At 39.5% G+C, this 26286-nt stretch overlaps 1 protein-coding gene across 4 annotated transcripts; it reads left to right on the forward strand.

Annotated features, from left to right (window-relative positions):
• The first annotated feature begins 325 nt into the window (after positions 1-325).
• taok2b (TAO kinase 2b) lies at positions 326-26284 on the forward strand. Of its 4 annotated transcripts, XM_079594649.1 has the most exons (20): positions 326-778; positions 3459-3599; positions 3716-3787; positions 5809-5910; positions 6126-6171; positions 6300-6396; positions 7905-8018; positions 8201-8292; positions 9610-9703; positions 11022-11103; positions 11213-11380; positions 12538-12744; positions 12923-13282; positions 13724-13798; positions 14474-14602; positions 14681-14884; positions 15924-16163; positions 20564-20776; positions 20981-21163; positions 22933-26284. In XM_079594649.1, the coding sequence occupies exons 2-20, from the start codon at positions 3468-3470 to the stop codon at positions 23773-23775; spliced, it is 3453 nt and encodes a 1150-aa protein (XP_079450775.1). In that variant the 5' UTR covers positions 326-778; positions 3459-3467; the 3' UTR covers positions 23776-26284. The 4 variants fall into 4 exon arrangements, with proteins under 4 accessions (XP_079450775.1, XP_079450776.1, XP_079450773.1 ...); XM_079594650.1 differs by lacking the exon at positions 13724-13798; XM_079594647.1 differs by lacking the exons at positions 20564-20776; positions 20981-21163; positions 22933-26284 and having other exon boundaries at positions 15924-20043.
• The last annotated feature ends 2 nt before the right edge of the window (positions 26285-26286 follow it).

Here is a 26286-nt window from a genome sequence, read left to right on the forward strand (position 1 = left end):
AGCTGAGTGCTACTGAGTAGTAACAAATATAAGTAGTGTGGACCTTATGACTCTGTATTATTGATGTGAAACCTAGTGTACTTTAATATTAATTATTTTGAAGCCATTTTGAAGCAGTATACACATGGGTTTAAAATAGCTGTAATATACACACAATATTATAGTGTTCTAACGTTATATGCGTTTCATCTATGAATTTATGTTGTTTTACGCTGACTAATAGACTCAAACCTGTAGAGCGACTTTGCCTGTGTGTGTGTGTGTGTGTGTGTGTTGTAATGAAATGCGTATTTAGAAAACATTAGAAACCCTTAATTTGACTTCACCCGCACTTCCGGTTTCCGGCCGGCTCCCGCCCCGCTCCGCCATCATGAAGTCCTGAACAAAAAGCGAATGAGGCAGGAAAAGAAAAACAGGGACGGACCTGTCGATGACAGAAAGAGGCGAATTAAATGCATGACGCCGACGGCATGACAAAAAATGATAAAAATACGCGCGGCAGAGGCGGAATATCGGACTGTAGTTTAAAGTGCTCATCCGTTGTGTTTGACAATCAGCTGATCGAGTCCGTTAACGGTTAACAACAGTATTAGGCTAACGTTATCCATTCAATTATATTATGAACGGACTGATTACCGGCCGCTGATCGTTATCGTTACGTTAGAAGTAGATGGATCGCTTTTTGTGAAGTGAGAAAGGAGAAGAAGAGGCCAGGTTTTCCCCAGCAGGCCGGGAGCTAGCTGACTCTAGCTAGCTACAGTGGATCCCATAAACCACGGTAGGACAGGCTCGTGTAAATCATTTAATGCAGGGCTTGGTGACATGCATGGTGTGGATTATCGCTAAAGTGTTATTTTTGTTGTCTAAACGTTACATGCAGCTGTTTTTTTTGCAATGCATTTGATGTGTTTTGGGTAATTGCATTCATAGGCTTGCACAATGTAACATAACGTACATTCGCATCGTTTCATCTTCCTTGTGCTCCATCAACCGATTGTGCAACATAATCTATTATTTAACCTGGTAAAGCCTGACATACAACTTACAAATCATTTAAAAATGGAACCGTTTATTGAACCTTTAAACAAAATGTAAAAGAAAATCTTTAAAAAAAAGAGAGAAAAAAAGGTGTGCATGTTTTGTCACATTTGATACATGAGGCTTTTATGGCACATTATTGGGGAAATATGGAGCTCATAGTCGGGGAGAAAGAAACACCGAAGTTATTCAGAGGCTCAAATTGAGCAAAAATATGTAATTTAGTGCGAATGCTATTTATTATTAAATACGTAAGATGAAATTCTGATAGCTTGTGATGTAAATCAATGAGGTCTTTATACAGTATAACGCGACATTACTTACATAAAATCCATATAAATTTCAGTTGTCACTCTTTATCTCCCAATTATAAGTCTTATTAAGATATTATTTAAACACTTGTTTGTGAGCAAAGCTCTTGTGTTTCTAATTGTGGGGGGCAAATCATATGCACTGCACTAAAATGATTGAGAGATGAACATCTTTAACTATTTAAAAATGAATCTTACATTTATTTGAAAGATCATTAAAGATTTCACAGCAACCACATCCGGAAGGTGGACGGTTTTACAATCAGATTACAGAAGCCATGTAGTAGATCGTGTGCAACTATTTTTTTAGCAAAGTTTTGATCTTGTTGATTATTTAGAGGCCTTGGAAATTAATTTATGAAATATGTTGGTATGCATTAAAGTGTTAAGATTAAAGTCACACAACAAGTTTGACAAATAATCCTGTTATGTATGTGAGGGTTCCTTCTGCTCACATATTGTATATTCTCAGATTTCATCTGCTTTTTCTCTTCCCAGGTGAATCTTTTTTTGCATGCGTGTTTAATCTTAACATGAACATGACTCAGAGCGTCATGGAGAGGTGTGAATCTGAATTGTGAGTCAGGTGTCTGGTCCAGCGTCCTGAATGCTCTTATGTGATGCATAATCAAGCACAATTATTCTCATACAATCACTTCAATTGTGGATGGTTCAGAATCAGATCATCGCCCTATTTTAGTTGTTCTTATATAATGCACTCTGTTGCATCTCATTATATAGTGGCGCTTGACTTGGTCAACCCTTATTCGTTTTTTGCATAAATCTGACCTGCATTGAGACAAGATCATCTAAGCCGTAATGTATAACTAGATACATAAAGTCCAATTCAAAATGGCACAAAACATACTGTATTATTTTCACTTAAACTGGGAGAAGTGCCTTTGCTGTGAACCCAGTCCTGCACATTAGCTTGGAGGAATTTTGGTCCATTTGGTTTCAACTCTGGGTTTACATGCAAGAACTGATTTGAACATTTCCATTGGCTGAAGATCAAAACTTTGCCTTGTCCATTGCGCAGTTTTTCACATTTTTACTGCCGAAGACCTGCCAAATCCGTCCTGGTTTTACATATAAAACAAAAGGTTATATTTTGGACTCATCTGTCCACAAACCATTCTTTCAATAGTCTCCTGGCTGTACATGAATGTGGTTTTCTGCTAATTTTAGACTGGCAACAGTGTTCATCTTGGAGCGCTGTGGTTTTGGTTCTTTCTGTCCTGCAATGCACATCCACAATGCTTTTTTGTGACCTCCTGGAATATTATTTTGCTCCTGGACTGATTTGATCCATTTGTACACTCCTTAGATCGGACACACAATTCTTTCATATAATGTTTTTTTGAAAACGTTTCCAGAACAAGATCAGACTACCGGTAGATAGAGAAGATCTGTGTTTATGTCCTTTCAGTAAAGGCCTGCTAAACTTGGTTTAGTATTTCTCATTAGTTTTCAAGTATTCCAATTACCTCATTAATTAAACTGAACTAATAATGCTAGTGATTCACATACTTTATACCAGTGATGCACATTAGCTTGATTTTCATTAGCATGCAAATTTTGCCCGATACGATGATCCTTTATTTTGAAAGCCGATAACTGATATATTAGCAGATAAATCGAAATACAAAATAGATATGTTCATCAGAAGATCGATTAAAATTAATTAATCAATATTGTTAACCTTGCCCTAACTGGTATAGGACCTGGATAAAGATAAAAAAAGAACTTCTTAAGGGTTTTTCTAGCTTTGTTTAATTTTGATCAGATGCCCGTTCTGGTCCACATTTGTAAATGGCACTTTTGATATGTTGAATGTTTCTATTATTGGTTGTTGGAATGAATTATTCATAATGTGTTGCAGAAATATAGGCCTGTCCCCTTTTTATCAGCGTTAACCCTGAGCTGTATCCTAGATTCTGGAGTTGTTTTGCTGTATGTAGGATAGAGGCTTTTATAGCTGATTTGTCCTCTTTAGATTCTCCTAATGGTTGTATTTTTGTTTTTTCCAGTCAATCCTATGCTGATGTTGTTGCCCCTGATGTTAATGTGCAAATTTCCTTTTGTGTGTGTGTGTGTGTGTGTGTGAAGGCGCTGGCCATGCCGTCGAGTGTGCGGGCTGGGAGTCTCAAGGACCCGGAGGTGGCGGAACTTTTTTACAAGGAGGATCCTGAGAAACTCTTCACAGACCTGCGAGAGATCGGCCATGGCAGCTTTGGAGCCGTCTACTTTGTAAGTGGCCATTAGGACATTCAGAGCTGTAGCACAGTTCAGTGAACAGAGATGAAGTGACTATCTGTGCCTCTCTTCCTCATGCGTTTCTGCTTTTATTTGTCCACTTCCTATAGGCCCATGACATCCGCACCAATGAGGTGGTGGCCATCAAGAAGATGTCCTACAGTGGAAAGCAATCTAATGAGGTGAACACAAACACACCAACACACAGCAGCGTTCCTGTATTTTTGGTTGTGCAAAGCAGTGCGACTTGGCTCGAATCAGTCTGCAAGAAATCTCGCACATCATGCAGGTGGCTTTATGTAAGAGCAAGATGATGGCTCTGTTCCAAAACCTATTGAGCTGCCTCCATGGGAAGCATTTTTAGGCGTCATTGGCAGACTTCTCACACAAAGCATGTTTTAAAATGGTAGCAGAATCATTATACGGCCTTCAGTTTTGAGGTGAACTGCTTATGTATGTGCACAGCCAAACATGTAGCTATTAATAGTTAATAGTTAGTAAGGCCGTTGTTAAGTTTAGGTATGAGATGAGTAAGGGATGTAGAATATGGTCATGCAGAATAAGGCATTAATATGTGTTTTTATAAGTACTAATAAACAGCCAATATCCTAGTAATATTAATGCTCATAAGCAACTAGTTAATAGTGAGAATTGGACCCTAAACTAAAGTGTTACCAACTCTTTTTATATTTCTCCTAATGCTGCGTTCACACCGAACACGAATTGAGCGCCAAATTCGCTTCTATCGCGTCTAGTTGGACGCTTGAACATTTTGAATCCGCATAAAGCGAGCGTTCGAAGCGAAGTAGACGCTCGTGCGTTCGAACGGCAGGTTTTCCACATTAGTATATAAGGTAAAATTATAAAATCATACATTATTAGTAGTCCTATTATTAATATAACATGGTAAACAATCCCATATTTGGAGTTTTTCTTCATCTCATTCAGACATTTATGACCTGTGATTTTATTTATTTTTTATTTTCTCACACAACACTGTCCAGACACAAACTATGTTCTGATACACCAAAGAATGTTGGTTGTTTTTACATTAAATAATAATGTTTCATATAATCTAGATTTAGATGTGGAATAAATAGCATTCAATACAAAATGACTGTCTCGTATATTGAAACCAAGTTTTTATGTGATAAAAGATTTGCTTTGTTGTGCATTAGAACCACACCAGGCATTTAGTCATATTACAAAATAATTTATTCAGGCCAAACATATAAAATAAGTTATTGAGTTGTTGTTGAATGAGGCCTGCCCCCGTTTATCACGTCACTTGGTTAATCGTCGATTGGTTAACGCGGCCCGAACAGACGCCAAAGTTCAGATTTTTCACAAATTCAGTGCACAAAAAGAACCACATAAAATCACTGTGAGGCGAAATCGCGCTCATCGCTTTGTGCTAAACACGCGTCTATCGTGCCGCAGGACCTCCAGATGCGTGTCATCGCGTCTTTACATTGACTTAACATGGAAATCACTCGCTCCAGACGCTCAATTCGCGTTCAGTGTGAACGCAGCATAAGTTTTCTATTTGATTGTCATTTTCAATGCTGCATGGGATTGTGTTTCTTTCCTTGCACTCTTTATACTTGTACTTTTTTTTTTGTTAAGTTTGTAATGTTGTTGTGATCCTCCTCGTAGCTGGTTGGTTTGGTTCATGGCTTATAACTATTAAACAAACACCAGAGAAACAAGGCCGGTAAAAAAGTGGGTGGCCACCTTTGATCTCTGAGTTGTCTCCTCAAGTTGTTGCCTATATATTGGGCATTTTTAAATCGCTCTCTTATGAGGTTGCAGTTAGGATTCTGCCTGTGTAGGCACTAGACAGGAAGGCAGTTCATAGTGTTTCTTGTATTGACTGGCATGTTACCAAGTTCTGTTCTTTGCAAGCCCCAGCATTGCATTCAAATTATGCAAATCAGACAGCATCTCTCTGGCCGAAATAGACCGTTGTGCCATTTAAACAGCGGAAACTACTCCCTTCACTGTGCCGCAGAACACTCAAACACCAAGTGCCACGCTACGCGCCTCATTTGCAATCTCACCGCAATGCCACACAACATTTGAAAGTACACACTTTCGGCCGTTTCACACAATCACATAGATCAGAAATTTGAAATGAAGGGGAGCAGAAGCCGACGCTGAATAGTCCCTTGATTGTTTCATTGTTCTCTCGTTCCTGCTGTAGAAATGGCAGGATATCGTCAAAGAGGTGAAGTTCCTTCAAAAGCTGCGGCACCCCAACACGGTGGAGTACAGAGGCTGCTACCTGCGCGAACACACAGCATGGGTGAGTGTTTCTGTGTGTGGGAGGGAGGCTGAACGCTTTTCTAAAGCCTCGTTCAGAGAAGAGAATGTACTGACCCGCTAACACTGTTTCCATTTACTACAATAGCAGCCCTACATGTACCACTTTTCGCTTGCTAACAGCAATTATACCTTTTCTTTATCTCCTCTTTTCTGTGTCTACCTCTCACTGATCTTCCTTTCCTACTTTTCTTGTAGCTGGTGATGGAATACTGTCTGGGCTCTGCCTCGGATCTGCTCGAAGGTGAGTGAACTGTTTCAGGGAGCATGTGGATGTTTACAGCTGATGCGGAAGTGGAAAACGTCACTGTTCAAGAAGTTTGCAGAAACAAAAAACAGGATCCTCTACGTTTTTTTCTTCCCCTTTCCCAGTGCACAAGAAACCACTACAGGAAGTGGAGATAGCAGCAATCACTCACGGTGCATTGCAGGGCTTGGTATACCTCCACTCGCACAACATGATTCACAGGTACAGAGTCTTGATTTTCAACAGCATCACGCAAATCAGGGGTGTGCGACGTGTATTGTTTACAACAGGCGTGTCCAGTACTTCTCCTGGAGGGCCACTGTCCCGCAGCGTTTAGCTCCAACCACAATTAAACACACCTGAACCAGTTAATCAAGTTCTTACCGGGCACAGGCCTTCCAGGACCGAGTTTGGTCTCCCCTGGTATACGATAATATAAATGTTGTTTTTAGGATGGGGAAGCTGTCATTATCTAGCATGTCACTCACTTTACAAAAAAACAAACACACACCTTGAGTGCACACTTTCACTTCGTGATGTAGCCTAGTAGATTGACTCCAAAACTCAAGACTAAAAATAGTTTTCTTATATTTCTATATGATATAGTTGAGCAGTATTACACAAGCAAGCATGCAGTTTATCCCAAATGTTAGCACAGTTGCAAATGTGATTTGATTTTATACAACAGTTCAGTAAACAAGAAGTTAATATTCTGAATTACATTTTAGACATAGTATTGTTTGTTTTTACGTTTTTATCAATGAAAATAGTTCCAAACAAATCCTAAACCGAACCGTTGTGCAATCTTCGAGCTTGTAATTGCAGTGTAAATGCTGCTTGCTTCTGCCATGCAAAAATTGATTTTTTTTTGATAATTTAATTTGATTGTTAACAGCCTATATTGTATTATTATTCTTTTTATCAACTGAATGTATTGCTTAAATTAGGGATTTTGACGTAAAAGATGATGCATGCATCTAATAATGTTAGAAAGTACCTTTTATAAAGGTAAAAATGCCCCTGGAAGTAAATTAAAAGGGATAGTTCATTTTAAAATTAAAATTCTGTTATACTCACTCCCCCATCAAGTTGTTTCAAACCTGTATGAATTTCTTTCTTCTGCTGAACACAAAGGAAGATATTTTGAAGAATGTCAGTAACCAAACAGTTAACTGGTCCCTTTGACTTCCATAGTAGAAAAAATAAATACTATGGCAGTCAATGGGACGAGTTAACTGTTTAACTGGTTACTGACATTCTTCAAAATATCTTCCTTTGTGTTCAGCAGAAAAAAAGAAATTCATATAGTTTTGAAACAACTTGAGGGTGAGTATATGATAACAGAATTTTAACTTTAAAGTGAACTATACCTTTAAGGTGGCAAATAATACCACTTAATGAAGAAAATTCTGTCAGAACTGTAAACTGAACAACGCACAGAATATGAAGGCTATGAAAAGCTTCAGGAGTCAGATGTCCATGACAGGCCTAAACTAACCAAGGTACCAGCACAAAAACACATTCAGCAAAATATTGTCTAATTATCGCTTTCCACAAAATCCCAGAAAATATCTTGATATAATTTGTCAATATCGCACACCCCTAATGCAAATGCATTCTGATATATTGCCTTTACGATCCAGTTTTGTCAACTCTGCAAATCATTTTGGCAGTCGCCTTCAGTTACAATATATCTTCTTTTGAAACTTTAATGTTTCTTCCTTTTATAGGGATGTGAAAGCAGGTAACATCTTACTGACTGAGCCTGGCCAAGTCAAACTGGGAGACTTTGGCTCTGCCTCCATTGTTGCTCCTGCCAACTCCTTTGTGGGCACACCTTACTGGTACAAAAACTCTTCCCATTAATTACAACACCTTTTATCAACATATTAGGCAGAAATATACCCTTACGCATGAGTTAAACGTCATTTTAAATGGTTTTCTTGCACATTAGATTCTTGCAAATAATGAGATCATCTGGTCAATTACTGTTAGGAGAGATATAATGAAGTTGTGCTGTTCGCAGGATGGCTCCAGAGGTAATCCTCGCTATGGATGAAGGGCAATATGATGGCAAGGTTGACGTGTGGTCACTCGGCATTACCTGCATAGAGCTTGGTGAGTCACGCGTGATGTGCAAGAGAACACCCATGTGTTGTATGTTGAAAGAGAACATGCGTCAGTACATCTTTGGCGTGAAAATGTACCATTTCTATGTTCAACATATTTCACATTTGTGGATTACTGTTGCTTACCACAGACAAAATATTAGAGAGGCCATATTACGTCATTTTACAAAGTCTTGGTTTTGATTTTGGGGTCTGCTATCACATGTTTTCATGCTTGAATGTAAAAAAACAACATTATTTTTCACATATTCTACATTGTGGCAGTATTTCTCTTCCCAGTACGTCAGTAACGCTCTCGGCTGCGTTTCAAAAGCATCGTAAGCCTAAGTACGTAGATCGCAGAACCATTGCCACCAACGCACCAATCACAACGCATGTGTTGTGATTAGGGCTGTCACATTTGAGAAAAATCTAATTCGAACATCAAATACCAAGCTATGTATTCGAATATATTCTCGAATACCGAAAGCAACAGATATGAGCTGCATTTTATTGATCATCAGCTAACATTTCAAAATCAAAGACTGCAATAAGAGAAAGCGGCAGCCCTGGTAAGATAATTTCGTTTCTTTACTTTTAATGAAGATTATTATTATTGTGTGTTCAAGTGTCTGCGACTTACTTTCACTTTGATTTGCGATAGTTTGCACGTTGGCTTGACGCTTGATGAATAGATCATCTGCGGTGATGCGTGTTGCAGTGCGCCGTCATATCTGACTATAACATATGTAACACGCTTTTTTAAAATAAAAAACAAACGGACTAATCATAGACTGTAAAAAAATGCGCTAGACATGGCACTTTAAAAACCGGATAGTTTATTTGTAGTTCGATTTCGGATATTTCACGTCATGTTCGAATGCATATTCGAATATCGAATAAAAAGTGACAGCCCTAGTTGTGATCGGTGCGTTTGAGAAATGTCACGCCCCTTACCATGACTGAGAGTTTCAACACACTACTAAATAACTCAACCAGGCCTCTCCCCTTTATTCTGCGTATGCCTTGGGCGGGAATTATTTAAATGAGGAATATTTTGACGTGTTCATTCCCGGAAGAAACTCTACAATGGAGGCGTTTCAGGGAGTTCAGAAACAGTGACACTGACATAGAGAATAACTCCCGCTGGAGGGACTTTGAAATTTGCAGAGCTTTTTCATTCTCAAACAGCAACATTACACACTAAAGAAAGATAAACATGTAAAAAAGCATAATGGGTCCTCTTAAGGCGAATGTTTACTGTAATATACTTATAATAGATGCTTTGCAGCTAACTGCTTGCTTGTTTCTTTTTACTCTATTGTAGCAGAGAGAAAGCCTCCCTTGTTTAACATGAATGCTATGAGTGCCTTATACCACATCGCCCAGAACGAGAGCCCAGTCCTGCAGTCCAATCACTGGTAGGGAACCAGAAGAGCTTCATCCACACTGTCAAAGATCTCCTTGCTTTTTATGTGTTTCCAAAGCAGCTCTGTATTGATATACCTCAAACATTCTGATCCGGGATTGCAGAAAAGCTTAACCACAAAGCTTAAAACTTCATAAATATGCTGTTGAAAATACTTGTGGACGTGGAGCCTTCAAAATCAGTAATTAAAGGAACACTCCACCGTTTTTTCATATTAAACTGTTATTCCCTTAACTAAGACGAGTTGATGCATACCTCTCTCGTCTCAGTGCACTTAATCGCTCTGGCGCGCGGTGACACTTTGATAGCACTTAGCTTAGCCCAGTTCATTCATTAGGGACCAAACAGAGATGAAGTTAGAAGCGACCAAACACCTCCACGTTTTCCCTATTTAAATAGTTACACGACCAAGTATGGTGACACAAAATAAAACGTGGTGCTTTTCTAAGCGGGTAAAATGGATAACTATAATGTATGGCGGAATAGCACTGGGAGCACTTCGACTCGGCGCAGTAATATCATCACTCCTGATGATATTACTGTGATGATATTACTGCGCCGAGTCGAAGTGCTCCCAGTGCTATACCATACTTGCTTGTGTAACTGTATTTAAATAGGGAAAACGTGGAGGTGTTTGGTCGCTTCTAACTTCATCTCTGTTTGGTCCCTAATGAATGAACTGGGCTAAGCTAAGTGCTATCAAAGTGTCACCGTGCGCCAGAGCGATTAAGTGCACTGAGACGAGAGGTATGCATCAACTCGTCTTAGTTAAGGGAATAACATAGTTTAATTTGAAAAAACGGTGGAGTGTTCCTTTAAGTAAAGGCATCAAGATAGGGGTGTGATCCTTTTGGGTAGGGGTATGTTTGTTTTCGTGTTTTCAAATATCAATAGCGTTTACTAGAAATCGTTTACTAGAAATCGCTTACTGCAACTTTAACAGCTACCTTACTAAATATTAATAAGCACCAATTAGGAGTTTATTGAGGCAAAAGTTGTTTAATAGTGAGAATTGAACTCTAATCTAAAGTATAACCCAAGTTATTATAAAATATTTGGGCATTTGATCATTCACATGTGTAGCTGTATCCCTGTGATGTGCAAAGCACGTAAATGTTTATTACCGTTAGATCGGTCACATGTCAGTCAGATACCGCGAGTACCGAACTGAATCATACCCCAATTTAGTATCAACTTGATGCCTATAGCCTTAACACTATTCACTTTGTACCAAGTAGCTCTAACAGCAAGTGCCTTTTGAATTGCACTTCATTCAACTAATTTGCATATTTTGTTTCCCAACCTCTCAGGTCAGATTATTTCCGTAACTTCGTAGACTCGTGTCTGCAGAAGATTGCCCAGGACAGACCTACCTCTGATGTGCTGCTTAAAGTAAACGTCTTTTGAGGAGCTTTAAGACAGTTAATGTTACATTTTTCTGAACACGACACATTCCAGTAAATGCTGTTTGGAAATAAACCTCTCCGCTTTGTTTCTCCAGCATCACTTCATGTGCCGTGAGCGTCCAGTGACCGCGGTGATGGATCTGATAGCACGCACTAAAGACGCTGTGAGGGAGTTGGATAACCTGCAATACCGAAAGATGAAGAAGATCCTCTTCCATGAAACGCATAATGGGCCAGCTACCGAGGGGACGGAGGAGGAAGAGGTGGGAAAACCTTTCATTCGTCTGATTGTCAAAATGTCATGCACTATCTGTGTACACTGCAGTAGAAGAGCTATATTTGGAAAGATCAAATGTGGTCAGTACAATAAATATGTCTGCCTGGGTGCCGTACTCTCATCCAATTGTTAGATCATGGAACCAGAGAACAATTTTAACAATAGACATAAACAATTTAGGGTTTGTTGAATTGTTTAGTCTATTCACTTGCGTTTCAGATGTTTTTCAGCTCATGTTTCAAACGTTTGGAGTTGGGAGTCTTTTGTTCCTTTTCACCGGTTCGGACCTGGGGTGTGCTTGAGTGATTTGTCTGTGACGCAATGGCAAAGTGGCTCTTTGATTTAGCTAGCCTTAAAGTCAATATGAACTCGAGAATTATCTTGTTTGTTTTCAGAGCATATTGGTTTGCTATCGTAACGTTTTTTTTCTTTGTAGTGTTTCTTCAAATGTAATAACTTGCTTTGCCTCTGAAATGACTTTTCTTTTTTTCAACGTTCGTTATAGAGACCACTTTTCACAATCTAATCAATCAATGGGCATTTTCTTTGTCCGTAATACACACTATAGGTGTGAATCTTGTCTTTCCTCATGATTTGATTGAGATTCAGGGGGCAACGAATAGATGCATCACATTACATCTTGTCCTCCAGTTCTTTTATTATCAATACAACTTTTTAATTTGCTATTTTCAAACAAAAGAGCTTGTTAAATTACAAGACAACCTGTCTATTTGTTCTTTTTAAACAATTGTTTTTAGTGGATGTAAGTTATGTACTTATGAAAAACAAGCAACTTTTTTATTAATACTCAGTTCTTCATTTACAAAAAAAACCAGTACACCATTTAATTACATAAAATAAAATGATTCTTTAGTTTTTATGCATCAGTGCAGAATCCTTCACATCAGCATTAGGATGCAACATGAAAACAATTATATTCCACAGCTCTAAACACACATTATGGGTTTTTTTTTAAATCTAACTTAAACTAACGCTTTAATAGGATTGATCTGGGTTAAATGTTTCAATTAGATTCCATGTTTTTTCTTTTGCAAATGGCATTTCCGGGTGATTTTAAAACATTGAACCATCTCCTGCTGGTATCGTAGTTTCTGTTTTTAAATGCAGTCTCGTGTCTTGCAGGATGTAGAGCAGTATATGTTGCGGACGGGCACGGTGAACAGCATGGAGAGCTCCCATTCGCTGCCGTCCATGTCGATAAGTGCCAGCTCCCAGAGTTCTTCAGTGAACAGCCTTGCAGATGGTTCGGATGACAGTGGAGAGATGGCTATGATGCAGGAGGGTGAACATACGGTGTCGTCCAACAGCTCTGTGCTGCACAAACCTCTGGTACGTGTCGATGGCTGTAGTTGAGCTGCGTGTGCTGAAGCAACTAAGACAAATTACATAAAAAGAAGAAAAAAATCTAATCTTTTGATAAGTCTTGTACTCACCAAGGCTGCATTTATTTGATCAGAAATAATAATTAGCATTTATAATATGTCCTCAATTTCCAATTTCCACACAGATCCATGATAACATCTATGACGACCCGTACCAGCCGGAGGTGGAGTGCCAGCCGCAGGCCCCCTCTGGCGGTCGCAGACGTCGAGGACGGGACCACTTCGCCACAATCCGCACAGCCTCATTGGTGACCCGTCAGATCCAGGAGCACGAGCAGGGCTCAGCGCTGAGAGAGCAGATGTCCGGATACAAGCGCATGAGGCGGCAGCATCAGAAACAGCTGATGGCTCTGGAGAACAAGCTGAAGGCCGAGATGGACGAACATCAGCTCAGGCTTGACAAAGAGCTGGAGATGCAGAGAAACAACTTCGGCAGTGAAGCAGACAAGCTTGGCAAGAAGCACCAGGTCTTCCTGGAGAAAGAGGTGAGTGGAGGAAACCATGCTTGATGGTTTCAGATTTCTTTTCTTTATAAATCCCACCTTCTGTCTTCTAATCACCAGTACATATTAGATAAATGGCAAGCAAAATTATCTGTCTGTAAAGCATGTTTTGTTATCTGTGTTATGATTTCTTCTTGTGTCGTCATCATTTTCAGTTCTTTATTTAACAGGATTGAATAACTCAGCGGAGGGAAGAAGGTTTAAGCTTCCTTCTTCAAAGTTTTACTTTATGTAGCTAATATGATATGTTAAGGTTTGGTACAGGGATGCATCCAATAAGTAGTGTACACAACCTCATATAGAAATGCTACAGAAAAGAGAATAACCAGTCCAAATATAGGATCCTTCCGGAACATAAGAGACTTTCCCCCATCCTTGACTTGTTGGCCCAACAGTAAACCCACTGACCTTTCTCCCCTAAAGGAGCAACCTACCATCTCTGCCTTGAACACCTTCTGGGTGGTGGCAAAAACAGATGTGACCAAACAAAGAGAGATAGTGAGTGAAAGTCAGGCTGAGAGCCGTTTTATTCTGCCAATCTGCCCATTTTTAAATGTCATGAGACAACGGGTTTTATATGGCAAACTCTGAAGAACTTATTTTGTATCACAAGCAAATATTTTTTTTTATCACAAGTACATTATTAAAGAATCTTTGACATTTTGTAGTATTTTTTCCCTCCATCTTTTTGTAAAAGAAAATGTATAAAAAATTAATTTAATTATATAAATATGATTTAATTTATTTACATTTATTTAAAATCTAAATTAACCTATATATATATTTAGATTTTAAATAAATGTAAATAACTTAAATCATATTTATATAATTAAATTTTGTATAAATGTTATATATAAATGTATAAAAAAAATCATTTATTTATATAATTATGTTATAAATATATAATTATAATTTATAAATGTAAATTACTTAAATAATAATTAAAATATTTTATACATTTTATAAATGTTTTATACATTATATATGTATGTGTATATGTGTGTGTGTTCATTTATAAAAAATATAATACATTTTTTTATTTATATTTTAATTTTATTAAATGTTTGTATTTTGTTGAATGTTGAATCTGTATCTGCCATGTAATAGCCCGTGAATATGATATGGCAATGAATTTAAATACAACTTTTCTTTTCTCCTTGTCTTAACACTTAGACTAAGGGTGCTCTCACGGAAGAGAAGAAGTTTCAGCAACATATCTTGGGCCAGCAGAAGAAGGACTTGACCAGCTTGCTTGAGTCTCAGAAGCGCCAGTACAGGCAGCGAAAAGAGCAACTTAAAGAGGTACGTCAGAATCTGATGTGGCTGTTTGGATGTGGATTTGCTCAGATGTAGTGCTGAATGTTTTGGCCCTTCACGCAGGAGCTCAATGAGAACCAGTCCACGCCGAAGCGAGAGAAGCAGGAGTGGCTGGTTCAGCAGAAGGAGTGTCTCCAGCAGATCCAGGCAGAGGAAGAGGCAGGGTTATTACGCAGACAGAGGCAATATTACGAGTTGCAGTGTCGCCAATACAAGAGGAAGATGCTGCTATCTCGCCACAACATGGAGCAAGACCTGCTCAGAGAGGTACTAGCCAAATAATCTACCGATATTTGATCATTCATGATTATCGGCATTATTAGTTGTTTTTAATTACTTTGTTATTATTAATTTGCATGACTCTACTGTGACGCAGCTTGTGTTTCAGATGACCGCTTATTCACAAAGGACAAACTGGTTTATTTGCTTATGTTGTCAGTCACATGCAGTCTTTTACACTGGATTTTGTGAGACCGTGGTGGATGGTCCCCTGGAAGAAACTTTTGAATATTTTAAAGTTAATTGCATGCCTATGAAAAGAAACAGCACCAACCACTTATGAATAACCAGATTAAGTTTTTATTATTATTATTATTATCTCGAAAGAATATATTACTCTTGTAATACAACTGCATTGTAAAATAAAATATAAATATTTGATAATAAGTATATAAATTACTATACTACACAATACAGCAGTAAAAATTACAAAACTTAATTTCTTCACTTGCAAGAGGTTAGTCCATAACTTTTATTTTGGTGAATATGAAAATAAAGCGTAACTGGCACACATAGCATTCATAAATGCACGTAAAATCAGTACATCAAGAGTTCACTGCATTAACTGTGAAGCGAGCCGCTCTTAGATGTTGCAAACTCAGTTGACGGATGCTTTGCCAAATCAACAGCGCAAAAATATATTTTTTTAATTGTGGCAAGCCGCCACAGTCTAGGCAATTATTGGGAAACACTGCAAATATGGCCAGTGTAAACAACATTTTATTTTATTTCAGATAATGAGGTTTTTTTATGGTATTAGCTTTTTTTTGTTTACTTTTTTAAGTTACTGATGATAATGTTTAACACGGCAGCGAGGTCTGACGTAGATGCTCCTACTCACAACTGCAAATTGTCTTCCATACAGCGAACACTTTCCAAAGGGAGCTCTTAAAAGACACCAGTCCAATGAAAACTACTAATTAAATACCATGTAGTCATTTATGCCTGACCACAGTTGCCTGATGCTTTTCTAACCACCATCCTCCATCTCTGCCTCCTTTCTTTCCATATACTTGTCTCAATCTAGGACCTGAACAAGAAACAGACTTTGAAAGATCTAGAGTGCGCCATGTTGCTTCGCCATCACGAGTCGACTCAGGAGCTGGAGTTTCGGCAGCTGGGTCTGGTGCAGCGCACACGGGCCGACCTGATCCGGACGCAGCACCAGACCGAGCTCACCAACCAGATGGAGTACAATAAACGGCGTGAGCAAGAGCTTCGGCAAAAGCACGCCGTCGAAGTCCGCCAGCAACCCAAGAGTCTGAGAGTGAGTGACTGTGACATTACGGAAGGGGAGGGGCCTCTTGGGGAGGGGGAGGATCATGTTGAAAGGGAGGGGCTTGAAGATGAAGGGGTGGAGCCAAAGGAACAGCTAGAGGAGGAAGGAAAGAGAGATGGAGAAAAGATAGATGGGGATGAGAGGCAGCCGGTAGGTGCTGTTGAGGACACAGCTGAGCAAGCTGAGAGGGAAATGCAACTTGTTGAAGGAAATGACACTGAAGAGACATTTACTGACCAATGTGAAACAATAGACAGTGAAGAAAAAGTGGAAGATGCCGCAACATTAGCTGACAATGCCAACGAAAGTGCAAAAGATCGAACTGAAATCTCGTTAGATGAACCGCAATATGTTGAGGGCAAAATTGACGCCGATCCCAGACAAGTAGAAGGGCTTCTGTGGGATGACGCTAGCGAGTCAGAGTGCGAGGACGAGGATAGAGGTGTGGCCGACGGCTGTCCATCAGAGCTAATCCCCGCCCCTTCTTTTGAGCGCCGCCCACTAGAGCGTGACGCAGACGAGCTCTCTGAGTTCTACTTTCCGGATACGTTAGAAGAGCTGGAACCTCCGCCCGTCTACACTCCTCCCTCTTCCCAACCTACCCTTCCCTCGCTCTTTTCTCACGCTATCTGCCTCGTTCTTTCGCTCTCGGCTGCCATGCAGCCGTCCGTCTTCACCCTTCTTTTCCTTTCCGTCTTCCTGCTTTCCTTGCGCCGCTCGCCGCCTCTTCCTTCACTCGCTTCTATCCTTCTCTCTGGTGAGCTTGCCTTCCTGGCGCTCTTCTTTTCCTACCTATTCCTGCGTTCCTGCTGCTCGCTCTCATTTTCCACATACCTTTCACTAACATATTGGGGCTCAGGCCTGTTCAGTCTGGGTTTGTCTTTAAGCTTAGGACTTTATTACGTCCCCGTAGCCTTGATCTCTGCGTCCTTTCTCAGTTCGCCTTCACTTTTCCTCACCCTTTACCTTGTGCTGGTCCTGGTCGTCCGGCCGGCCAGGGTCTTCCTCCAAAACACTCCACGCAAACTCAATCGCCTCTGGATGCGAGTTCTTTTTCGACTGCCAAAGCCTCTTTTCACTGTGTGCCAGTCTCTTCTGGGTGGCCTGACCGAGCGCAGCCTCTACGACATGTTCCCTAAAGCCGGACGCAACTGGGGTGGGCGACAGTCCCGAATCCCCGTGCCTCTAAATAGCCTTCTTGCACAGTATCAGGCCAAAAGCAAACACTCTGTTCTGTTTGCACGGTTCCTGCTTCTGGGACGCCGGTTTGTCTGGCGACCTCTCGGCACTCTGACAGACCTGGCTAACTCCGTGGTGTTGCTCTTAGCCAAGCGTGTACTGAAGGAACTGCCGCAGAATTACCTGAAACGCCTGCAGGCTTTCGGGTTGCTGCGACGGGAGAGACCCAGCAAGCTGCCGATTCTTTTGCCTAGAGCCGTGAGGGAACAGCGGCGGAGGATGAGGGAGAGACGAGAGAAGGAGAGGAGGAGCAGGGAGGAGAGAGAGCGGATGTACAGGGAAGACGGGAGGTGGGAGAGTGTGTTGAGGAGAACCGCCTCAGGGAGGACTTTAAAAGGAAAGATAGTGCCTTGGAGATAGATTGAGATGGAAGAAGGGAGGTATGCGAGCATGCACATGCCATCATCCAATCCATCATTGTTCATTTTTCTTTCTGATCTTATGGCTGATTTATTTTGTCCGTTTGCTTACATGCACTCCTTTTTTTTTGTGCCTGATTTTACAGGGAAGTACCTGGTTTTAAGGGGATAGTTCACCCAAAAATGACAATTCTCTAATTTACTCACCCTTGTGTCGTTCCAAATCCATAAATGTTAAACATTGAAGCAAATTTTTTTTTTTTTTTATGAACTCGCATTTGAAATTCCAGGTAACCAAAGCTTAGAAGGTCTAAAAGGTTGTAAAGGTGTCATAAAATGTATTACCTGGACTTTCATTGGAGGGAGAGAAAAACGATCTTAATTTGTGTTATCACACGAGGGTGAGTAAATCATGGCAGAATGTTTATTTTGGGTGAACTATCCCTTTTAGATTAACCTACTATTTTTACAACTTGCTCATTCACGGTCAAGTTGCCAGTGAATGGAAAGCTTTATTTGATTATTGTGCTTTTTGTAAAAGTTTCTGTTTTATTTTTTATTTTTTACTCTTGAGTTATTTTATTTTCAAATAGCAAGAGCTATACGTGTTATTATGGTGATTGTTGAAGCCATGTCTGTGCAATCTTGATTTAGTTTTTATTTTGTTTTGAAATTCTTGATTTCTACATTGAAAGTGTATTATATTCCAAAACCAAAATGGCTCTTGACCATAGGCCTTTCAAATAAGCCATGCACGTTAAATGCTAAATTAATTTACTGTCTACTGTGAAAGTGGATTATAATACTGTGCTTTACACTATAGATCTCCCAAAAACGCAACACTACAAGCTTATTCTTCCAAAAGTGCAATAGAAGTTTATTGAATAAAGCGCCAATGATTTTTTCCTACTTTTTAAAGAAGTCCTGGTGTATAAAAGGTTTTGTATTGAAATCGTAAAACATTGAAAACTAGGCTGCATATTGTTGCAAAATCAGTGTTTTGTATCATTTCAAAAGCTTCAGAACAACCAAAAGCAGCTAAAATATTAATAAAGTCCTCTCACTGGAAGTTTTAGAGGCAGGACCTCAACAATGGCAATCTTATGCCACATAATCTGGGGTTTTTCCACCATCAGATGGATGAGCAATCCTAAATGCTGTTAGTTCAGTTCTGCCACTTTAGCAGTGGACTTTATTGAATGTTAATGTTCATTTAAACATTAATCTCTTAACTTTAAGTAAAATATTTACTCTTCAATGTGGGTGATCTATTATAAAGTCAGTATATGAGATATGCAATTTTATTTAGATTTCTGTTGTATTACTAAATATGTGGGTGGTTGATGTGCTTATTTGGCACATAGAAGTTCATATACTTGTAGTTTAGCGCCCAAAAATGTTTTTACACAACAGTATATGAGGAAATGTGTTTGTAGACCACTGAATTTGGGAATATGTATACGGAGTTTAGAGAAATATATTGTTATTGCACTAGAGGCAATGATCTGATAATATTTACCATGTAAACAAATGTTTTGGACATATTCTTATGAAGAGAGGTCTAGCCTGTTTAGATGAAGCATTTATGCAAGACTTTCATAGGTTAGCCCTAGTTTTTCAATGTTTGCATGGCACTGTTATTTTATATTTATTAGTAGTCTATTACTGCATATCAAAGACTATAATAAGAAGCCATTTGACAATCATCTTAATGTAAGGTTTGACAAGAAGAATACAAATTGAAAACCAAAGATTAAAACAGAGTTGTGACATAAGAAATGAAGAGGTTGATGGTTGGATTGATGAAAAATAACTTCTAATATATTAGTATGAAACGCTCTGTAAATACAAAAAGGTCTTCATAGAAATCTTAACATTATCAAAGGGACCATTTGTGTACTACAATGGAAATGAGACATGAGTGATGAGGAAATACAATATCAATATTTTAAGAAAATTAAATTTCTTGGCAAAAAAGGATGCTTTTCAGTTTTAGCCATATTTGTTCCAGTTTTTGAATGTCATTTTTGTCTTGTTACTTATTGTTTACATATGCTATGCTCCCTTTTAAAAAAACAAATCACAAATTCTGTCTTAATTATTATTTGATGAATGTTTGTGTTATTTTATGTTGCATTGCACCGTCTGTTTCAAGGCCATTGTGTGTGCATTTCATCCTCATTTTGTGTGTTTGTGCATGAATGGATGTTTACTTCAAGTTTATACAAAGATTTCTGTTATATGTTTCTGAAATAAATTCTCTATTCTAATCATTGTCCTTTGGTTCATTTTACATTTATTTTAAGTATTTTTGTCTTATTCATCATCATCTCAGTTTTGTGTTTTCCATTCATATAGCTTTGATGCTGCTGCTTTAATGTCTTTAAGTTATCATTTATAAAGTGTCTTATGAATTCTGATAATCACTTATGTTTAACTGAGGGCAATATTAGCTTATTAAATTGTACACTCAAATATGTCATTTTAACTAAGTTAAAAATGTTTTATTAGGTAAAACATGAATAAAAAGTGAGTCATTTTAATTGGTATAACAGACAACAAAAATTGTGGAGACCAGATAATCTGTATTTACAGATTTCTGCTCAAAATTACTTGTGCCGTTTTGTGTCCCACAATGTAATGCTACATTAAAATAGACATTGTTTTAAAGTGTTTTATGACCAATGACGGCACATTCGTGCTGTGACGCTTTGTCCTTCCTTCCCCCTCCACTCTTTCTTATGTGTCTGCTGTCAAACCTTGTTACAACCCTCTTCCCTGTTCCTGTAGTCCAAAGAGTTGCAGATTAAGCGTCAGTTCCAGGACACGTGTAAGATCCAAACACGTCAGTTTAAAGCTCTGAGGAACCACTTGCTGGAGAACACACCGAAGTCGGACCACAAGGCCGTGCTGAAGCGTCTCAAAGATGAGCAGACTCGTAAGCTGGCTATTCTGGCCGAGCAATACGACCACTCAATCAACGACATGCTGTCCACACAGGCTGTGAGTAAGGCAAGGACACATCAATCACAATTCCCATCCCACTGACCACCAAAACCCTCACTCAAACCTACATCATCAGTGACATACTCTCAAAACTGTACATGGTAAGGTATATCACCCTACATCTGATCCCAGCAGCCACACTCCAGCATCAGTTACCCCTGCCTCATTGACCTTTGACCGTTTTGTGCTGTTTCACTCCAGCTGCGATTGGATGAGACTCAGGAAGCCGAGTATCAGGTGCTGAGGATGCAGCTGCAGCAGGAGTTGGAGCTGCTCAATGCGTACCAGAGTAAAATCAAGATGCATACTGACACCCAGCACGAGAGGGAGGTTAAAGACCTGGAGCAGAGAGTGTCCATCCGCAGAGCCCTGCTGGAGCAAAGGGTAAAGGCTGACTGCATTCATTCATGGCCATGACTGTAGACAAATGGAAACTAAAGCAGTGGTTCTCAAGTGGCAACTAAACGGTATCTAAATTGTACAAAAAAATGCAATGTTCTTCAAACAAATTCCAATTGAAGAGAACGCATTTTAACCCTCAAACTGGCAATGTGATCTGGGTGTAACATCGTTTTTGGGGCGTAAGAATGATTAGCATAAAAAATATATATAAAAAAAGCGATTAACCCTACTTTTGACTATCTTTGTATTCTGATTTTTATTTTTTACAAATGATAAAATTTACAGGTTTAAAATGCAAGAAAAATGGACCAATAAACAATTTTTTGACGCAAATAAAAAACAACAACAATATTTACAAACCTGCCATCCCCCTTTTTGAGAATATATGTAATATTGCACTATCCAAATTTAAATGGTTATTCAAGAATGCTTTAGGAGCTGTATCAAAAATAGCCACTGTTTTTTTTTGTAACAAATGTATTTATTTTTAGTCTCAATGCAGTCTCAGACCTTTCCGACGACAAGTGTTTTGTCAAGATTAGAAGTTTTTTATTCTTAAGTAGTTAAAATAAATTTTGTAATAAGAAACCCGACACCACCCACTAGGTAAGGAACTCGCTAAAATAATTTAAAGTACCATTTTTATGGTAACACAAGGTCCGATTTAAAAATGGTTTTCACAGGTTAGGTCTTGAGTTTGTAAGCTTTCCAATGAAATGTAATATGTCAACATTATATGAGATGAAGTATATGATAAAATTGTTTTAAACATGCAATGGCAGTTACAGTTAAAGATTTGGACCTTTTTTTATACCCTAAACAGGCAATGTAATCTGGGAGTCACAACTCATAAAATCCAAAATACATAACATTTTTCAAAAATTATTTTGGATATGATATACTTAAGTCCAGATGAAATTATTTGTTGCTTATCATTTTCTACTCTTGCCTGTTTAAGGGTTGAGAAGTGTCCAGTCAAGCTCTATGGTCTAGGGTTTTTAATAGTCCATCTCCATCAAAGAAAACTTCAGGATGACCATGGCACTCTTTCGAATTAAAACAAGTCATTAATTTAAATCGAAAGAGCGCCATATGCAATATCCTTTTCCATTAATACATTTTTGGGATGTACAATGACTATTGTAAAATGTACAATGACTATTGATGTAAAATGATTATCAGGTTGGTATACACGGGTTTCTGTGCAACGTCATCACGTAGATGCGCGCGCATCTAAGAGGCAGAAAGCAACAGTCTTTACGGCTATATCTAGCAGAAGCAGAGATGACGCGGAGCTGTTGTGTTTTTATGATTTTATACTAATGTTTTTATGATTTGCAAACTTAGTTGGACAATTTCATACTAGTCAACTAACTAACTTTTTACATAATGTTATATTAATATGCAAATGAAACACAAGCAAACAGATTCAACTCTGAAATTGCAGTTTATTATTGAGTCAACAAGAATTTACAAACAATGCGAAATCTACGTTAATTACAATGTTCTTTTACAGAACTCGGCATAACATATAGCGGTCTTGCCTCTTGGATGCGCGCGCATCCGGTATTGTTTGTATACAAGAAACCTGTGTATACGGTTCTCCATCATCAGATAATGATTCATCAGTAATGTTTTACTTGGGAACAGTATTGCCCAGTCAATAGGGTCTAGCCCCTAGTCATGACCCGCCAGTTGAGGACCACTCTTGTACAAGTGCAATTCTGACATCCATGAATCTCTTTCTCCAGATCGAGGAGGAGATGCTGGCCCTGCAGAACGAGCGTTCGGAGCGCATCCGCTCCCTCCTGGAACGCCAGGCGTCGGAAATCGAGGCCTTCGACTCTGAGAGCCTCCGCTTGGGATTCAGTAGCCTGGCGTTGACGGGCATCCCCTCCGAGGCTCATCCCAAGCAGGGCTACCCGTCTAGCCAGACCCCCCGTCCGTCCGGCCACTGGAGTCACGGAGGAGCGCCGCATCCCCACTCCCGTAGGGGTCCGAGCCGGGCCGAATCCTCTTCCTCATCATCCGCCTCCCACGCCTTGGGATTACCGCGAGACGGGCCTATGCACCACTCCTCCCGGTCCTCGTCTTCATCTTCATCCTCCTCCTCGTCTTCCCATCACAACCGGCACCACCTTCCCCAGCACTACCATCACCAGAGCACGCCACAGCTGTACAGGGAGAGAGAGAGGGATAGAGAGAGGGAGCGGGAGAAAGAGAAGGAGTGGGGCGGAGGGAGCAGGGGGGACCTCGCACACCCCCACGTCTTCTCCCACCACCTTCCCTCCCGCTCCTCCTCCCAGTCCCTCGCTCTCCTCCCTCCTCCTCCTCCCGCACCACCTTCCATCACACTGTCGTCCTCCTCCGCCCAGTCGTCGTCGGTTTCTCAAGGAGTCTACGGAGGTGGAGGAGGAGGAGGGCTGGTGGTTCGGGGTCCCAGCCTGATGGCGTTGAGGAACAGCCCGCAGCCCCTGCGCAGAACCGCATCTGGCGGCGGCCCAGGAGGGTCTGCTGGTGGAGAGGGAGTCCTCAGCCGTAGTACCTCGGTCACCTCGCACATCTCCAACGGATCCCACCTCTCCTACTCTTAAGGGAACGGAGTAAGGAGGTCGGGCTTGCTTAGTTGAATTCCTCCAAGCCATTACAATACGAGCGAGAGCACATTTTACTTGTCCAATTGCTTTTGTTTTCCTTGCTCGTTGTTGTTTTGGGGGTTTTTTTGTAAAAAAAAAAAAAAAAAGAAGGGGAAACTGGCTTGGAAAATCACCACTGCCTTCTAGACATCTTAAAGGGATGTTGCGCGACTTCTTTAGTGTGATGGGGAGAATTTGTACATGCACACACTACAGTATGAACACAGAATGTTTATAAAGTTCAATGTCAGTCAGACTTATGAATACATTTACATCTATGGGAGTTGCTCCAATGCATGAGATTAATGTAGTAAATACATTTGTATTCATATGTTATCCAGTCACATTTGAGATGTAAAGGTGCGGTCACGTTAGCGAAGTTTCAGGGAAATTTCACGGATAAAAAAAAAAAAAAGGGTTTGTCTGTTGTCAATAGCGTTACGATGTATGAAGCACTGCTCACACAGAAGTCACTTTCAAACTAAGTAGCTTTCTGTTGGTCAGCACTACGTGTGGAACTTTGTCGCCTTACTCTTTTTTTTTTTTTTTGCTTTAATACGAAACTCCTCAATGTGCAGATTCCTATTAGATCGACTGCATTTTTCGCCTGTGAAATTTCGTCTTGCTACGGTAAATGTGACCGCACCTACCTTTACACAATTGACTGCATCCAAAATTGCATACTTCCCTAATATATTATGTGAAAAACAGAACGTGGCCATAGTAGTATGTCCGAATTCACAGTATTCATAAAAAAGTACTACTTCCGGCGAGATTATGAAGTGCACATATGATGGACACTTTACTATCCCATGAGGCCACGGGAGAGGATTTGGGAATGGCAGTGAACGGACGCAACTGATGCTGGTAGGTCACATGACAATTGTAGTACTTCCGGATAACATTCATCATTTTTTTTAATGGTTCTGAAGTTACTTATTCAAAAGGAGAACCTACTTGGAGTGTATGCAATTTCGGATGCAGCCATGGACTTTGAGTAATTCTCCCACCAATTGGATCTTTAAATGTGTATATATAAATATATATATATATAAATATATAGTATCTAAAGTGTTGAAGCATTGTGTCCACAGTTTTCTATAGTAATTATGACTATTGCCATTTTGATAAAATAACATGAACAGAATAGACCTAACATTTAATAGTAGAAATTGGATCTGGAGTGGATGGCGTAACTCATGATACCATGTTTGATGTCATCATGACAACATTTTTAACATATCTCAAAGCATCTGGTTGTACTTTTTAAAAGCAAGAAAACGTGCTTAATCTGGTCTAGTGTGTTAACAATGGTTTATAGTCATTTTGAGTGTATGCATTCGCTGAATGGGATGCGGTCTGGTAATATTGCCACTTTTGTACACAAACACACCAAAAAAAAAAAAAAAAAAATGATTTAAAGGAAGATCTGGCTTATTCACTTGGGTAAGCATCCTTTAATTCATATCCTAGACAATAAAAACAGACTTGATTTAATTACAACGAGTTACAATCACTAATCTTTTGGAAAGAATTGAATCATTGTCTATTATTTTGAATGTTGAGAGGTTGGGTGCATTTATTGAAACTCTCCAGAGACAGGCAGGTGCAGTAAGTCGTCATATGAAGACTCTCTATTACAATGAAGATGTGAAGAACTTTGGGAATGTTGCGGCTGCTATAGCTGTGTTTCTGTCTAGATTTAAGCTGAGTGCACGTGTGTGTGTGCGCGTGCGTGTGTGTGCGTGCTTGTGTGTGTATACAAATGTGTTGCAGTGTTCTCTGATCTTGGGACGTGTGGGATACTGCAAAGTGTGTTTGACAATGAAGAGAGCATTCAACAGATACTCAGCTGTTCATCGCCAAGGCTGTGTTTTCACAGATGCGTTCAGAGATATCCAAGAAGAACACAAAGTGGAACTTGATGAACTCCAAAATCAAACAAGAAACACCAGCTCTGATATCTCTCTCTGTATAACCTACTACTTTATGCTTGGTTTAAAGTAAAACAGTGCATGCAGAACTTCTAATGTATTAAGGATGTCAGATATAGTGTTTGGAGGGCCAATGAGATTGTACCATTGAATGGACTGACTTGTTTGTGAGATATGGTGTGATGTTACTTCATGATCTTAGGACAGTGATCCCATTATAATGTTGAATGTTAGAGCTTATATTGCAAAAGCAAGTCCACGGGCAAGTCAAACTAGTCTGGATCCATGTATGGTGGTAAAGGAGGCTCTCATAGTTAGTCTGGGGTGAATTGTAGAGATAGACTATCTGTCTATCATCTGTGTATGTATGTGTTGGCTGTGAAACAGGTTGTTGGGTCAAAGTTGAGGTTTTTCTGAGAGGACATTTCTTGAACAATTAATTTCTAAAATCAAGCCGTTTCTGGCTTAAAGGGAGAAAACACGTGGAAGAAAAATAAACGCGAAACAATTTAAATGACAATAAATTGATATTGAC

The sequence above is a fragment of the Phoxinus phoxinus genome (assembly GCF_949152265.1).
Source record: "Phoxinus phoxinus genome assembly, chromosome: 21".
In the NCBI taxonomy this organism is placed as follows: domain Eukaryota; kingdom Metazoa; phylum Chordata; class Actinopteri; order Cypriniformes; family Leuciscidae; genus Phoxinus; species Phoxinus phoxinus.